Source organism: Clarias gariepinus, chromosome 1 (genome assembly GCF_024256425.1).
Source record: "Clarias gariepinus isolate MV-2021 ecotype Netherlands chromosome 1, CGAR_prim_01v2, whole genome shotgun sequence".
NCBI classification, from domain to species: Eukaryota; Metazoa; Chordata; class Actinopteri; order Siluriformes; family Clariidae; genus Clarias; species Clarias gariepinus.
In genome coordinates, this window is record NC_071100.1 from 37,002,741 (window position 1) to 37,019,100 (window position 16,360).

The 16,360-nt window shown below is 39.5% G+C and overlaps 1 protein-coding gene across 1 annotated transcript; it reads left to right on the forward strand.

Moving 5' to 3' along the window:
* Window positions 1-1,189: 1,189 nt before the first annotated feature.
* Window positions 1,190-15,645, forward strand: LOC128525567 (collectin-12-like). The gene is made up of 9 exons (XM_053497526.1): window positions 1,190-1,642; window positions 3,277-3,327; window positions 3,726-3,848; window positions 5,879-5,965; window positions 6,141-7,184; window positions 8,350-8,832; window positions 14,280-14,425; window positions 14,783-14,892; window positions 14,977-15,645. Exons 1-9 carry the CDS (start codon window positions 1,618-1,620, stop codon window positions 15,122-15,124), a joined length of 2,217 nt encoding a protein of 738 aa, XP_053353501.1. The 5' UTR covers window positions 1,190-1,617; the 3' UTR covers window positions 15,125-15,645.
* The last annotated feature ends 715 nt before the right edge of the window (window positions 15,646-16,360 follow it).

Here is a 16,360-nt window from a genome sequence, read left to right on the forward strand (position 1 = left end):
TGTGTATTCCATAGAAATCCCTAAAGAAATGTATGATTTTTCAGGGAGAAATATCTCGAAATACTAATATGCATAATTATTTTAACTTCTAACATAGTTTTAATTAAATTACAAAGTCATAAACTGTTTGACTTTGCCAATCTAAAGTTTCATGCTGTTGGGACCAACCCTTTCATCTTATCCACCACTTAGCCAGCATGCCTCCTGCCTACGGGAGGGAAAAATCACCAAAATATATATCGTTTATTATTCAACTTTTATAATGCTTATCCTGTGCATAGTATGTAAAATGCTGTAAATCATACAGTATGCTATGGCCTTTACTGAGCTGGAAGTTGCACAAATTGTATAGCAAAATGCATACGCCTACGTTGTCTGCTTTTAGAAAATACCATAACTACATGGGGTATAGTGTGAAGCTAATTTGTCAGAAAAGTGAAGCGTACAGTACGTAGGAAAGTACAGATCTGTAAAGTTGTCCATGTTTTAACTGTAAGACATGCTATTAGTTTGCAACTTATTTGTCAATTGTTTTGGTCTGTGGCATAATAGGTCAACTGCGTATAGAACAATAACTAGCACTATAAAAGATGGATATCACTGGAGTCGGATATACTTCAGCCAATAAATCGATTACCCTGCCATGCTATGTATCGGGACAATGACATACAGTTGTTCAGTTAAATGGACTATACATTTATGTTCAAGCTATAACCAAATGTAAACAAGGAGTGTCTAAACTTATCTACATTTACACATTTGGCAGACACTCTTATCCAGAGTGACTTAATTTTTTTTATTGCATTACGCATCCAAGCAGTTAAGGGACTTGCTTAAGGGCCCAACAGTGGCAACTTGGTGGTGGGATTTGAACCTGGGATCTTTTAAACTGTGGGCCAATGCCTTAACCACTGAGCTACGAAGCAGGAATCGAACCCTGGACCATGGAGGAGCGAGGCCACAGTGCTAACCACTATGCCAATTTGCTATCTTATAAAGACTTTATCTATAATAAAATCGAGATCACTTTAGGATGTAAACTTATTTAGGACTCATGTTTCGATTTACTACATAATACTGGCCATTTACTTGGTTATAATGAACACAGAACTAATTTTTAAGGGATTGATGTATTTTCTTGCACACCTGGCAACCCTGTCTAGCAGTACAGCGAGCTCTGTGCTAGTGGACCTGTGATGTGAAAGAGGATTCCTCCGTTTTTTTTCTGTCTGAAGTGCTCGGAGTTTAATGTTAGCCCGCAAGCGCTGGAAATTTCCACAGTACACTCGCGGAGGAGAGGACTGGTTATAGTTCAGCTCGGGGATTATTGTTTCTCTTCATATAGTCGCTCAAAACATTTTCTATTTTTCCAGCACAAGCAGTAACGCAGGGGGAGAAAAGACGCACTCACTTTACACACACACACACACACATCTCACACAGGCATAGACACTGTTAGAGTTTCTGTGACAACTCACAAGTTGCACAAGTCGGGGAATTTTTGTTTTTCTTCTTGTTGTTTATTATTACTATAATTTTTTTTAACGCATGGATTTGGAGTGAAGTTCATACAGAGACTGTTTTCCAGAAGCTCAAGTTTTCTGCTGAATCCAGTGCATGGTGTTGTCGAGCGAGATGAAAGGTGGGATGCACGACATATCACACACAGGACCTACGAACGTGTATTTCGTATTTGTTTGCGTGTGTCTGTGCGCGCGAGCCAGCGTGCGCGCGTGTGTGTGTGCGCGCGCGCGCGCGCTCCTCTGTCGAACATCTGGTTGAAATTGACAGCTCATCATGTGATGTTTTCTCACTCAGGCGCAGCAGGAGCACACCCAGGAGCACCGAGAGACACATGCTAGTACTGTTATTGTGGAATCACTATTCCTGATCAATGTCTATAAGATACGGATTATGTTTTTATGATCATCTGTCTCTCTCTCTCTCTCTCTCTCTCTCTCTCTCTCTATCTCTCTCTCTCTCTCTCCACACACTCCGTCTGTCTGTCTGTCTGTCTGTTTCTCTCTCTTCACACACTGTCTGTCTCTCTCTCTCTCTTCACACAATCTGTCTGTCTGTCTGTCTGTCTCTTTCTCTCTCTCCACACACTGTCTGTCTGTCTGTCTCTCTCTCTCTCTCTCTCTCTCTCTCTCTTTACACACTTTCTCTCGGTCTCCCAGTCTCTCTCTCTCTTTTTCTCACTGGGCCTGTCTATCTGTCTGTCTCTCTTTTTTTCTCACTTTCTCTGACTGTCTGCTTTTTTTTTCTTCTCCATCTGTCTCTCTGCCTGTCTTTTCTTTTGATGTCTCTCTACCAATCTTTGTCTGTCATTTTCTCTGTCTGTCTGTCCCTCTTTTTCTCACTCTGTCTGTCTGTCTGCTTCTCTTTTTTTCTTCATCTGTCTTTCTGCCTGTCTTTTCTTTTGATGTCTCTCTACCAATCTTTGTCTATCTCTCTCTATCTGCCTCTCTATCAGATCAGTTTGACAGTGCTTTATTGGCGTAAAAGTTTTAAATCATGTTTTGCCAAAGCAAATAATGATTTAATAGTGGCGTAGTGGTTGGTATTGTGGGTTCCTGGGTCGCTAAATGAAAGGTCGGGGGTTTGAGTGAAAGCACCGCAAAGTTGCCACTGTTGATCCCTTGATCCCTTAACCCTATCTGCTCCTGGGGTGCTGTAACCTGGCTGACCCTGCGCTCTGACTTCAGCTTTTCACTGTAACTGTGATAGGTGAAGAAATAATTTCACTGTGCTGTAAAGTACATGTGACAAATAATTGAATGTCTGTATCTGTATTGTGGCCTTGCATCTCCAGGGTCTAGAGTTCAATTCTTGCCTCGGGATATCTGTGTGAGTGGAGTTTGCATGGTCCTTACGTGGTAGGTTTTCATTACGCAGTACAAAAAAGTCCAAATTTGGGAACAGTCCAAATTGCCTGTTGTAGTGAGTGTGTGTCCTGCGATAGATTGGCACCCTCTCCGGGGGGTGTACCCCGCCTCATGCTCGAAGGCTTCTGTCATATTTTCCAGGCCCCCATGACCCTGTACACAAGATAAGTGGTATAGAAGATAAAGGAATAAATTAATAAATAATGCAGGTTGATTACACTCAACATAATGTAAATAAAGTGCATACATGCACATGTATGTATGCATAAAGATTACAAACAAATTAAAAACACACAACAAAATGAACAACAATAAAAAAAGCCCTGATGGGTAACTACAGTATGTAAACTGAATTAGTAATGTGTCTCTCTGTCTTTCTCATTTTTAGACGAGTTCACAGAAGAAGAGGATGTCCAATCATTTGGATACAAGAGATTTGGTAGGAGCCTTCTTCCCCCACCCCCCCCTTTATAATTTTTTAGACCTCACACGTGCACTTAGGGCTATGTACTCTGCTAGGAAACTGCAATTGTATTCCCGTCTGATGCGTATAGGTTCTTTGCCAAAAGTTTATTTGAATCTGTATAAGATTTCCTCTTTCCAATTCTTTTAGACAACTGATGCTTTTCAGTGTTGTCACAAAATTATCAAACCAGCTTTGAAGCGCACTGATTCTATAAGAAGTACAGGGCAGAAACAGCATTCTCTACTCATAAGTTTCCCCATGAAAAGAGTCCTCAATTACAGTGTTTCACCTTGCCTGTGAAGGTCTTTGTTTCTTGTCTGTATAGAGATTATTATTAAGGTGATTTATAATGATTGTCCATCTGATTGCAGGTTTTCAGGAGGGAACTCAGTGTACTAAGTGTAAGAGCGAGTGGGCGTTGAAGACCGCTATAGGACTGCTCTATGTTCTTTGTATCTTCCTCACCATTGCTGTAGCCATCCTGGGTTACAAAGGTAACATACTGTACAGTACATACACAGCATCATTCTTTGCTTTTGGATATTCCTGAACAATGTCAGCAACTTAACCTCGTCTCTGTTCAATGTATTTTGTTTGGGAGGACTGTAACGTTTTTATTGGCATGTTTATATTAGCCCGTGTTCGGGTTGTTTCTGTGTGAATGAGGTCATGTGCAGAGTTTCTGTGGGGTCCTGTTCCAGCCAAGAATAAGGACTCGGTGCTGTTTGATTGCCATGGATACATAAGTGGGTTTGTTTGTTTTGTAGTGGCTGTAACCACAGCTTTGTGTGTGTGTGGGTGTGTGTATAGGGTTAGGGTTAGGGTTAGGTATATATATATATATATATATATATATATATATATAATGCTTTACAATTATATCTAAGGGTGATCTTGCAAAGACAAGGCAGATGTTAGTAATCAACTTAACTGTATCTGTAAACCTTTCTCTCTGTTGTCCTCGTTTCCAGATGTTCCAATATTCTTTAACAACAATTTGTTGGCTAGTGTCTGTTATTGTGTGTGTGTGTGAAAGAAAGAGAGAAAGAGAGAAACCACAAGTAGTTGGAGTGAAGATCAAAGCTATTAGCACTTTTGCAACTTGGCCCTTTCTCTTCTTCCATATAGTGTACTGTTCATGGCCAGCATAAACATTTAATGAATCCCTTTCTAGTGCTGTCTGGATGTTGTGTTACTTTCCTGTGTTACACATTATTATAAAGGTATTGTCAAACAATATACTGGTGTAGGAATAGTTATTCGTTTGCATAAAAATTTTCCTCTTACTGTAGCTCATAAGTCTCGAATTAATTTAAATAAGTAACCAAAGTATGAGGGGGAGTCAAAAATGATGGCTGTAGAATGTATAAAATTTTTATAAAAGACAAATACATAATTTTTTTAAAATAATCTTTTTGCTGTTCAATGTACTTTGTCCATCTGTCAACAAGCTTTCATATTCGAACATTAAAAAATGTTTTAGGATGAGCTACGAGCCACGAATGCACCATCTTCAGAAGTGTACGAACGTGCCTTGTCACGCAAGATCACAACACCCTTGGATCGCAGTCGTCTGCTTTTAATTAGAAATTTGGGCTTTAACTCTCCAATAAGCATCTCAGTGTAACGAGCACTGTTGATTGTTGAACCTTTTTCCTGGTAATGGTCAAAACTGGCCCTAAAGAAGCCGAGCTGCTGGTTCAGTTTTTAACTATTTTTTGGTCAGTGATTGAGGAAGCTTCTATTCCGTACTCTGCCGTTTAATCTCAGGCTCATAGTACTGATTCCAGGTCTCGTCACCAGTCGTTCATGAACTAATCGTTGTTTTTGAACGAATCTTTAACATGACTCAGAAGAACGAGTAGTCTCGGAGAGTGATTAGTTTAATTTTCTACTGGGACGCATGCGCAAAGCATGGCAAAACCTCCATAGGTTATGTACAGGAAACAGAAATGAGTAGAAGAAAGTGAACGAATCTTCTCAATAAGTCTTCTAGTCTGAATCATTTGTTCTTTTGTCACTCCCATAGACTCCCATAGACGCTATACAGTTCAATAGATTCAAAAGAACGAACGACTCAGACCAGAAGATATGAGAGGTGAACTGCTCTTTCTGTTTATCATTAGATGTCCTTAGCTGCATTGTAATATCTTCGTTATTGGAACGTGTTGGGGGTCTGTTTATTGAAAATGTAACATTTTATTTTATTTCTGATCAAAAGAACAAAATGAACTAAATGATTTTAAAAAAGCTTCGTTATTATCCGTTATTCGAGTCACTAAAATGATTCAAACTTCCCATCACTACCAGTAATAATTCTCTTTAAGAAACTTCCACCTTCCTTAAAGTATCGGTCCAAATTTTATTTAAAGATATCCAAACACCAAAAATTTTTACGCTTTTCCATGAACTGTTTCAGCACACGGTTCACCCTCAACTCACAGTCCTGATCGTTGTATAAATGTTAAATCAGCGTTTCCAATTATCCAGATGATGATTCAGTTGAACTGAATGTTTCTTCTAGTGGTTCAGAAAGTGGATGGTGTTAGTAAAGGAGTGCACAGCTATGAGGGAAAAATCAATGCTATGGTGACGGATGTAAGAAAGATCGGTAAGTAATACCAACTGCAAACAAAATTTTAAATGAGGAGGCAATGTACTGTAACCCATTCGTCAATTCATTATTTCAATTTTTATTTGTTAGAATAAAGTTTCCTTTCTACTCTTTCTGTCATTTCCTCTTGGTTAAGCTTCTCTTTCTATTTATCCCTTATGCTCTGACTCAGATGATGAATCTGGTATGAATTTGAAGAACACTTCCAGTGAGCTGCAGATGTTTCGTTCTGGATTATCAGGATTGCGTCAAAAACTGTCTGCAGCCTCTAACTCCGTCAAAAGCAACGCTGCCAACCTGCAGCAGCTCCGATCCTCATCACAAGAAATGCTTTCCCTGCAGGCGAATTTAAAATCGCAGCTAAGTGCCCAGGCCGCTGCGCTGCACTCTGCTAATGCTACGCTATTTTCCGTTGCTGCCAACACACCTACACTGCAGGAAGACACCGCACGGCTTCAGCACGACTTGCAAATGCACATCAATGCACAGCGGCAGCTCCAGCTTGCCATCGATCGTCTCAACTTCACACAAATGTATCAGGACACTATCACAACTGCACTGCAGCGTTCAATGGAAGCAGCAGATATGAATACGCAGGGTGTGTATAGCGATGTGCTCGCGCTACGGAGAGAGACGCAGCTAGTGGGCAGCATTGAGGATTGGATCAGGGAAAAGATCATAACTCTGGAAAGAGCCGAATTCAATGCATCAACCCATGTTCAGATCACCACACAGGGACTTGGGGACGTGAACATGCAGTTAGCTAATATCTCCAGTCAAATTCTCAACATTAGCACACTCAGCGATGAGAATGCAGCAAACATGAGAGAGCTACAGGAACAGCAGCAGGATTATGGCAGTCGAAAGAGTGCTCGCTTTGAGAGAATGGAGGAAAGGCTGGATGCAGCAGAAGAAAATGTTGACAGGGTCACAGGCAATGTGAGCTATACGACGAGGATGCTGGGGGGAGTGAACGGAGAACTCGCTGCTTTGCGAAGCTGCTCGGACACAGTGGGACAACATTCAGACTTCCTGTTGAATTTGAACAAAACTGTGGTTGAGACACAATCAGAAGGGTCTGCTCTGAAGTCCCAGCAGGATGATCTGTCTGTTCGGCTGGACAAAGAAGTCAGCAGTCTTTCCATTATCATGGAAGAAATGAAGCTTGTCGATACCAAGCACTCTCAGCTTATCACCAATTTCACAGTATTGCAGGGTATGAAATGATGCACGCCTGGCACCCATACATTATTACAGCTTTTTATTAGTTTGCACCTAAAATAGCCAAAAATTTTGGATAGACTAAAATAGCCAAAAATCATGCACGGAAAAAGATGGCATGGCCAGTTCTTTTGTTGTTTTACTCTGAAGACAGTTGGGTTTGAGTTCGAAAGATGAATTCGATGCAGTGGATCATAACTTCTGCTTTTACTTTCTGATATATTACACCTAGATGTGTTAAATGTAAAACAAGGTAATTCTGGTGACAGACCACCCAATTTTTGGTGCCTGAAAGTGTAAGAACAAATACTCATCTGGGTACAGGAAACCCCTGTCATTCACATGTACTGTACAGATATTTTTAATTTTTAATCGTTCGAAAAAGAAGTGATTCGAACAAACTGTGCCATCTTGAATAAAAAAAAAACCATAGATGTAAATATTAAACAAAAATGAAAGCTGAAGGAGGAAACCAGAGAGAACCATGGGAGAACATGCAAACTCTAGAGACAGGAATCGAACCCGGACCCTGGAGCTGCAAGGCCACTAAGCCACCATGTCCCCATTTTTTTTAATTTAGGTTGTAAATAAAAAATAAAAAATAAAAAAAATAAAATAGAATTAAATTACTACAGTATATAAATATACAGTATAGAAGTATAGAAGTGTCAAAATATGGTGTATGGGTATGACAGCAGCAGTATGATTAAACATGCAGTGTGAGATAAAATTCACATCTATTCAAACTCAAATTTCAGTAGGCACACACACAGCCATACACAGTATGATACACAGTGAAATGCTGGGGTGATACGTGTGTCAGCAACAGGATGATTGTCCATGTCCCAAAGTGCAAGTTTGTCCTCGTTTAATATGTAAATGAGCAGTTTGCAAACAAGAAATGTGCAACATATACAGTAAGTAGTGTAGAAATATTACTGTTTTATTGCACCTTTTGGGAGCAGCGATAGGAGAAGATGCTCTTTTCTGTGATTAGAAGATTAGAAGAGGCTCCCACATGGGGTCACAGTCATTACATTGGTACTTGTAAATGAAGAACTTGCAACTAAGCAAAATGAATTTTTAACTCAGTCATAAAAACACAATTGCATATATAAATGTCTGAACAACCAGTTGAGTACTTCTTTTATGTTTTGTAGGCCCTCCTGGTCCAAGGGGTTCCCGTGGTGAAAAAGGGCCACCTGGGGCAGTTGGTCCTCCTGGTCAGAAGGGTGAGAGAGGTGATAAAGGAGAGGCAGGTGATCCAGGTGCTCAGGGAGAAAAAGGAAGCGCTGGCCCTTTTGGTTTTTCAGGTGTCCCGGGTTTGCAAGGGCTTCGAGGTAGCCCAGGGCCCAAGGGATTACGAGGGTCAGGAGGCCGTGCAGGCCCCCAAGGCACAAAAGGAGAGCCTGGCACACCTGGACAGCCAGGCAAAGATGGGAATCCAGGGCCCATTGGTTCTCATGGGCCCCCAGGTATTCGTGGACCAGTTGGTCCTGTAGGGGATCCAGGACAGATGGGACTACCAGGGCCTATGGGACCTCCAGGACCACCAGGATTACCAGGCAGGGCATCACCAATACCAACGATACCTGTCCCACCAGAACGTGCTCCACTGCTGGTTGCAACAAGATCACTGCCAGGTAAGACACGTCACCAAGACAAATTGCGTAAAAATATTAGATTTTGGCATTCATTGCGCAACATGCTGCACCAACTGTAAATACTTCGTACATCCCACACAGTGGGTACAATCCCAATCAGTGGGTACAAACAGAATATTGCATCTTACTTTGTTTTAGTGTATCTAATTAAAATGTTAGAGCTGGACACATATCGTCTAGCTCTAACATCTGAATTAGATACAAAAGTCCTAATCTTTACAATATCAGCTTTGTTAACCTCCTGGTTCTGGCTTGAATCCCAAATAGAGTAAAATGGAAAGCTAATGCGCTATGTACAATCTCAGTGTCACACACAGTGGTGTCCTTGATGAGGGCTGGAAACTGGTTTAGAAGTCAGCCTTGTGTTAGGAGCTAGTTAGCTTTGTAGCCATAAATAAAAGAACACTGATAGTTTATAATGACTTATATATACATACATATATATATATATATATATATATATATATATATATATACAGTGGTGTGAAAAACTATTTGCCCCCTTCCTGATTTCTTATTCTCTTGCATGTTTGTCACACTTAAATGTTTCTGATCATCAAAAACCGTTAACTATTAGGCAAAGATAACATAATTGAACACAAAATGCAGTTTTTAAATTAAGATTATGTTATTAAGGGAGAAAAAAAACTCCAAATCTACATGGCCCTGTGTGAAAAAGTAATTGCCCCCCCTTGTTAAAAAATAACTTAACTGTGGTTTATCACAGTTAAAAGTTCAATTTCTGTAGTCACCCCCAGGCCTGATTACTGCCACACCTGTTTCAATCAAGAAATCACTTAAATAGGAGCTACCTGACACAGAGAAGTAGACCAAAAGCACCTCAAAAGCTAGACATTATGCCAAGATCCAAAGAAATTCAGAAAAAATGAGAACAAAAGTAATTGAGATCTATCAGGCTGGTAAAGGTTATAAAGCCATTTCCAAAGCCTTGGGACTCCAGCGAACCACAGTGAGAGCCATCATCCACAAATGGCAAAAACATGGAACAGTGGTGAACCTTCCCAGGAGTGGCCGGCCGACCAAAATTACCCCAAGAGCGCAGAGACAACTCATCCGAGAGGCCACAAAACACCCCAGGACAACATCTAAAGAACTGCAGGCCTCACTTGCCTCAATTAAGGTCAGTGTTCACGACTCCACCAAAAGAAAGAGACTGGGCAAAAACGGCCTGCATGGCAGATTTCCAAGGCGCAAACCACTTAAGCAAAAAGAACATCAAGGCTCGTCTCAATTTTGCTAAAAAAACATCTCAATGATTGCCAAGACTTTTGGGAAAATACCTTGTGGACCGACGAGACAAAAGTTTAACTTTTTGGAAGGTGCGTGTCCCGTTACATCTGGCGTAAAAGTAACACAGCATTTCAGAAAAAGAACACCATACCAACAGTAAAATATGGGGGTGGTAGTGTGATGGTCTGGGGTTGTTTTGCTGCTTCAGGACCTGGAAGGCTTGCTGTGATAGATGGAACCATGAATTCTACTGTCTACCAAAAAATCCTGAAGGAGAATGTCCGGCCATCTGTTCGTCAACTCAAGCTGAAGTGATCTTGGGTGCTGCAGCAGGACAATGACCCAAAACACACCAGCAAATCCACCTCTGAATGGCTGAAGAAAAACAAAATGAAGACTTTGGAGTGGCCCAGTCAAAGTCCTGACCTGAATCCTATTGAGATGTTGTGGCATGACCTTAAAAAGGCGGTTCATGCTAGAAAACTCTCAAATAAAGCTGAATTACAACAATTCTGCAAAGATGAGTGGGCCAAAATTCCTCCAGAGCTCTGTAAAAGACTCGTTGCAAGTTATCGCAAACACTTGCGATATTGCAGTTATTGCTGCTAAGGGTGGCCCAATCAGTTATTAGGTTCAGGGGGCAATTACTTTTTCACACAGGGCCATGTAAGTTTGGATTTTTTTTCTCCCTAAATAATAAAAACCATCATTTAAAAACTGCATTTTGTGTTTACTTGTGTTATCTTTGACTAATAGTTAAATGTGTTTGATGATCAGAAACATTTAAGTGTGACAAACATGCAAAAGAATAAGAAATCAGGAAGGGGGCAAATAGTTTTTCACACCACTGTATATATATATATATATATATATATATACTGTATATATGACATAACTTGTCATAAGATGTGTTTTCTTGCTTAAATGCTTTAGTAACTGGTTTTGAATGTGGTTTAAGGTAGGCAGTTCTGTACAGATCTACTTTCTCCCAACCAACAATTAGTGTAATACACGATTGTAGAACACCTGGGATGAAAAGCGATACCTGTGGTGTTACTATCATCAAAACTCGTGCAGTGTCTCTCGTCCAATCAGATTGCTCAGTCTGAACTAAATGTTGTATAATAAATATAATAAATAAAAAAAACACACACTACGATATTTTGTTAGACCCCTTCTTGGGTGGATCATCATTTCAATAAGCTTGTAAAATATCACAACATTTACTTATTTTACCTAACTTTTAAGTGATATTACAATTATTCAGTTTGTTTTTGCCCCACTAAATCAAGGATGATGGTTCACCACTATCCATCAGGGTATTAATGAAGTGTTCTTAACTGTGTTCAACTGTTCTCAACCCAATTTTAGTAGTTACAGTATAACAATAGGCCAATAATTTGACTCTTCTGAAACAGAGTATCTTTGCCACATTATGTGTTCTGACATGGTTGATTAAAGAAATGAGAGGCTACTCACTGCATGAGTTAGCGTTAAATAACCTGTTGCCAGCTAAAACATATGAATCACGGTAGGTATTATCCAATGAAAGACTTTTTACAGCTTCCATAATTAAATCGAGGTGGTGACTTTTTTTTTTTTTTTTTTACAGTGCTTTTGTATGGTGCATTTTAAGTGATTTTATTTTTAATATTCATATATAACTTGAACGGACTAAACATTTCAATAGGGAAGTGTGTTATTCTAGTAGAGAAATTACAACTCATGTTGCCTTTTCAAAGGAAGCATTTTATCATTATATGGTAAAAGTGGGAGTGAAAGAGAGAACTGGAGCCTCAGGGGTCTTACCTATTTTACAGGTCACGTACAAACCTGTAATAATAGCCAGCCAGACCTATAAACTGCCTTCCCCTTCTTGGGTCTCAGGCAGGCCACAATCACTGTGGTCAAGGGGAAGCTCACGTACTGAACTTTCACCCACTCAACTGTGCATTTCTTTGGATTCCCAGTAAGTCCCATCCACCTCAGTGTCCTCAAGAGCCCTCGCACCCAGCTCAATGTGGGTAGTGTTTCTGTGTGAATTCCCATTACTGGATACACTTGTTGTATAGCCAGGATTCTCATTATCAGACTGTACATGTAGTCAGTTCTCCAGGCTAGTCTATCCATTTTAGGGTGGTAAACACTGGTAAGAATTGATGTAATCCCCAATAATTTGAACAGTATGCATAGTTTTTGTGACATAAAAGCAGTTTCTTGATCTGTTAGAATTTCTTTCATGCTCAGCAACACTTTATGGTGAAATGTTGCATAGTTGCACTGCTTCCATAAGTCTCATTGCATGGTCTATCAACACTAGCACAAAGTGATGTCCGGACAGAATTTGTTAAACATCAGTCACTCCAAACCAAATCTGTTGACAAAATCAGTGGATGGGTTAAATGGGAACTAACCACCACCACTATTCTATAATTTAGCTCCTTAATTATAATAGAAATAAGCGGATACTTGTGAACATCCCCTAATTATGGTGCCAGGAGTATGGCATGAATGGCAACACCTTACCCATTCATGCCATACTCCTGGCACCATAATCACATACATGAGGGGGGAACAGACAAACACAGGAAACCCTATCTGCTCCAGGGGAGCTGTATCCTGGCCGACCCTGAAATCTGACCCCAGCTCTCAACAGGGGTATGCGAAAAAATTATTTCACTGTCCTGTATGGTACATGTTACAAATAACTGAATCTTCTCCTGGAAAAAAAACCTAAGCAACTTTGGCCTGGCAAAATTTTCATTATAAATTCTTTTATTTTTTCTTTCACACTTTGCACACACCCACACATACAAAAAAAACATTCAGACATATGTGTCCCTTGGGTTTGGCTTCACCCCCATTTGTCTCTTTACAGCTCACTGCAAGAGAATATTCAGCAGTGAAATGTGAATTCTTTGCCAATTACCTCCCCCTGCTCCCCACTTCCTTCACAGACCAGCACTTGACCATGTCCCCACTGCTACAGCCTGCTTTGTGAAATTTTATTGCTGGCTGTTGGATTTGGTACGAGCTAAAAACCCTTTGACACAGAATTAACCAGCGATTCAATGATCACCAACATGTAATTTACAGGTCTTATCTTTTAAGCAGGTCTCAGGACATTGCTTCAGAATTGGGGTTGTTTCAGAATTCTAGGTCACCTTGCCACACTTGTTGGGTGCAGGGCTAACCAAGCTTATACCAGTTATATCCCAGCTATGCAGTCTGGCCCACAGTACGTTTTCCAATGGGCATTGACATTGAGGATCCCACTGTGCTGTTTTACAGTAACAGTCTTCATTTTTCTGGGAAGGCTTTCACAAGATTTTGCAACTTAAGTGTGGGAGTCTGTGTTTATTAAGCCATAAAATAATCGGTGAGGTTGGGCAGTTATCTCAAGTGAGAATGTGTGGTTTTGGTCTGCATTTTATTCATTCCAAAAGGTGACTTAAGGTCAAAGCCGAGACCACTCCTTTAGATTAATCAAACTATGTCTATTTGGATTTTCCTTGGAGAAAAAGGGCTATTGTCATGATAAGTTGCTTTTAGTTCCATTCAGATGAAGTTGCAGTTCTGAAGCATAGTCCACATAAAGACATTCTGCGCAATTGTGTGCTTCCAGGATTCTAAGTAATCTGTTTGGAGTTGGGCCAGAATATGGGTGTGTTGTTTAGGTGCCATTTTGACCATATAATGTAAAGCATTTAGACAGCTTGCATTCTTTTAATGCTTTCTGGCAATGAACCATTAGCCACCCAGAACTTTAACCAACGTGTTCCATCCCCCATTTTCTTCCTCTTCTGGATTTTGTCTCCAAAAAAAAAAAACAATAAAGAATTTGGGTCAGGATCCCAGTATTGTGGTTAGTTACCACACAGTTGATACAGGTTTTCTTTCCTTTCTTTTTTTCCTAGCTGAATTGAGCTGTTGCTTAAGTGTTAGTTACAGTTAGGTCATTGTAAACACTTTTTAAAGTTTCCTTGCTAGACATAATTACACACTAAGCATTATAATCAAGACACATAAACACATTCCCACACAATCTGCTAGTTCCTTTCAAAAACACTGGACATAATCTGTTTAGATGGTGCTTTCAAAAAGAGCTGTGTAAATACACACTGATGTAAATACACTCTACCCACATAAGAGCTATGTGTGTATGTTTTACATAGGTGAAGTCGGCTGCCCTGCTGACTGGCTAAGGTTCATGAATAGCTGTTACTTCTTCTCTACTGAAAAACTTGTTTTTGACAACGCTCTACAAAAGTGCAGCGGAATGTCTTCATCAATGGTCATCATCAATAATAATGAAGAACAGGTGAGAGGAGAACTCGAAGTTGGGGAAATATTTTGGAGTGGAAAAAGACAGAGAAAAAGGAAAAATTTTTTAAATATTGGTTTCAGATCCTACAGTTTCAGAATCAGTTTGCTTTTGAAGGCAAATAAAACCTTTTTTCATGTATTGTAAATGTATTAATTATACAAAATTGTAATAATTTGTCCAAAAAGGTACTGATGTGTCAGAATAACTCATGTGAAATGCTTGAACTGGCCAATCAACCCGCCAAATGTACATATGGGCCATTGTTTATGTTGAATCCTGGCTGTTATATGCCAGGTCAAAGGTGTTGTATGTTACAGTAGAAGTATATAATGTATAATGTCTTGTCCTCAGGTCTGGTTACAGCTCCACACAATAGGTAGAGGCTATTTTTGGTTGGGATTGACAGATCGACAGAGAGAGAACGTCTGGTTGTGGGAGGATGGCTCAGAGCCTACTTTTAGGTAAGTGTATTTGTGTGTCTGCGTTTATGGTTTTTCCTCAAATATAGCCTTAGGAGATGGGCTTTATTGTTTTTGTGCATGTAGGAACTGGAGGTCTGGTCAGCCTGATAACTGGGGCCACGGGAATACTGAAGGGGAGGACTGTGCAGGCCTTGTTTATGGAGGCAAGTGGAACGATTTCCCCTGTAATGACCAGCTCGGGTTAATTTGTGAGAGAGCAGTAAACAGTTGAAGTGTGTGAAAATGGAAGGGCATCCCAATGGACCGATAAATGTGGTCAAAAGACCTCACGGCTTGTGATCAGAGATTGACGACTCTGTTTGACAAGTAGACTTGATGCAGGTACGATGAAAGTGGAAAGACCATGTAGTAGAAGTAGTAAGCTGCAGTGTTTGGTGAAAGATGAGTTATTTCATGTCTAATGTCAATATGGCATTACATAATGTTTTCATTTCTGCATAGTCAGTTACAAATCGTTAAGGAGCCATGGACATTTTGCTGTGAGCTAATCAGATGTAAAGAACCAAATGAATGTGCATTTCAGTGGAATTCTCTACTATTACATGTATTCATTTTTGCAATATGATGCTTTTTTTGTATTATTAATGAATTCTAATCTGACATATTATACTGTATATACCCCCTTTTTGCACACATACACCTAGTTTCTACCTATAAACAAGCAAATAAACAAATAAATAATGGAATAAAAGTATGTAATAAATGAGTTCATAATAAATGAATCATATTTGGTCTTCGCAAAACAGTTAAAGTTTTTTAAAAACCACACCATAAGTGCATTTTCATACTCATTTATTGTTTCACCCTTATTACTTATTCCAGTCGTTCATCCTGATGTTTATTTAATACACTTGTATTAAATACAACCTGCAGTGCACTTATTTAAATGAACATTCATTTTTTTTTTAACTATTCACATTTTTAAATGTCATTCCACTTTGTTTCATATTCTTTGCCTTTACCTCCAGTCCATTTTCTCTTCAGCTGCACAGAAGAATGAAATTATGTAACAGTAGCACCGTAGAGTGAGAATCTACTCTAATCAACTCTTTCTTAAAAAAAGAAAAAAAAAAGACAAAAACTAAATTAAAAAACAATTCCATGCCATCTTTTTAATGCTATTTTTGGGAGGTTTCAAATTCCAGACCTAATCATCACAGTTCTTGGAGCCACTTCAGTCAGAATTAGAGTGAATTTGGATCACAGCATACATTAAGTTGTAAATTAATCAAAGCCGAAATGTAACATTTCACTCGCAGTAACTTCATAAAATATATTTACCACTGTACTATAGAAGGTATGAACCTGGGTGGTTATATTCATCAAATGACCTTCATGGTGTGAGTAAAGTCATATGGAGACATTACACTGGTATACAATGTTAAGCAAATCTTAAAATTGTCTTTCAAGCCAAGAGTAAATGAAAAAAATGGTTTTGTTAAGTGTT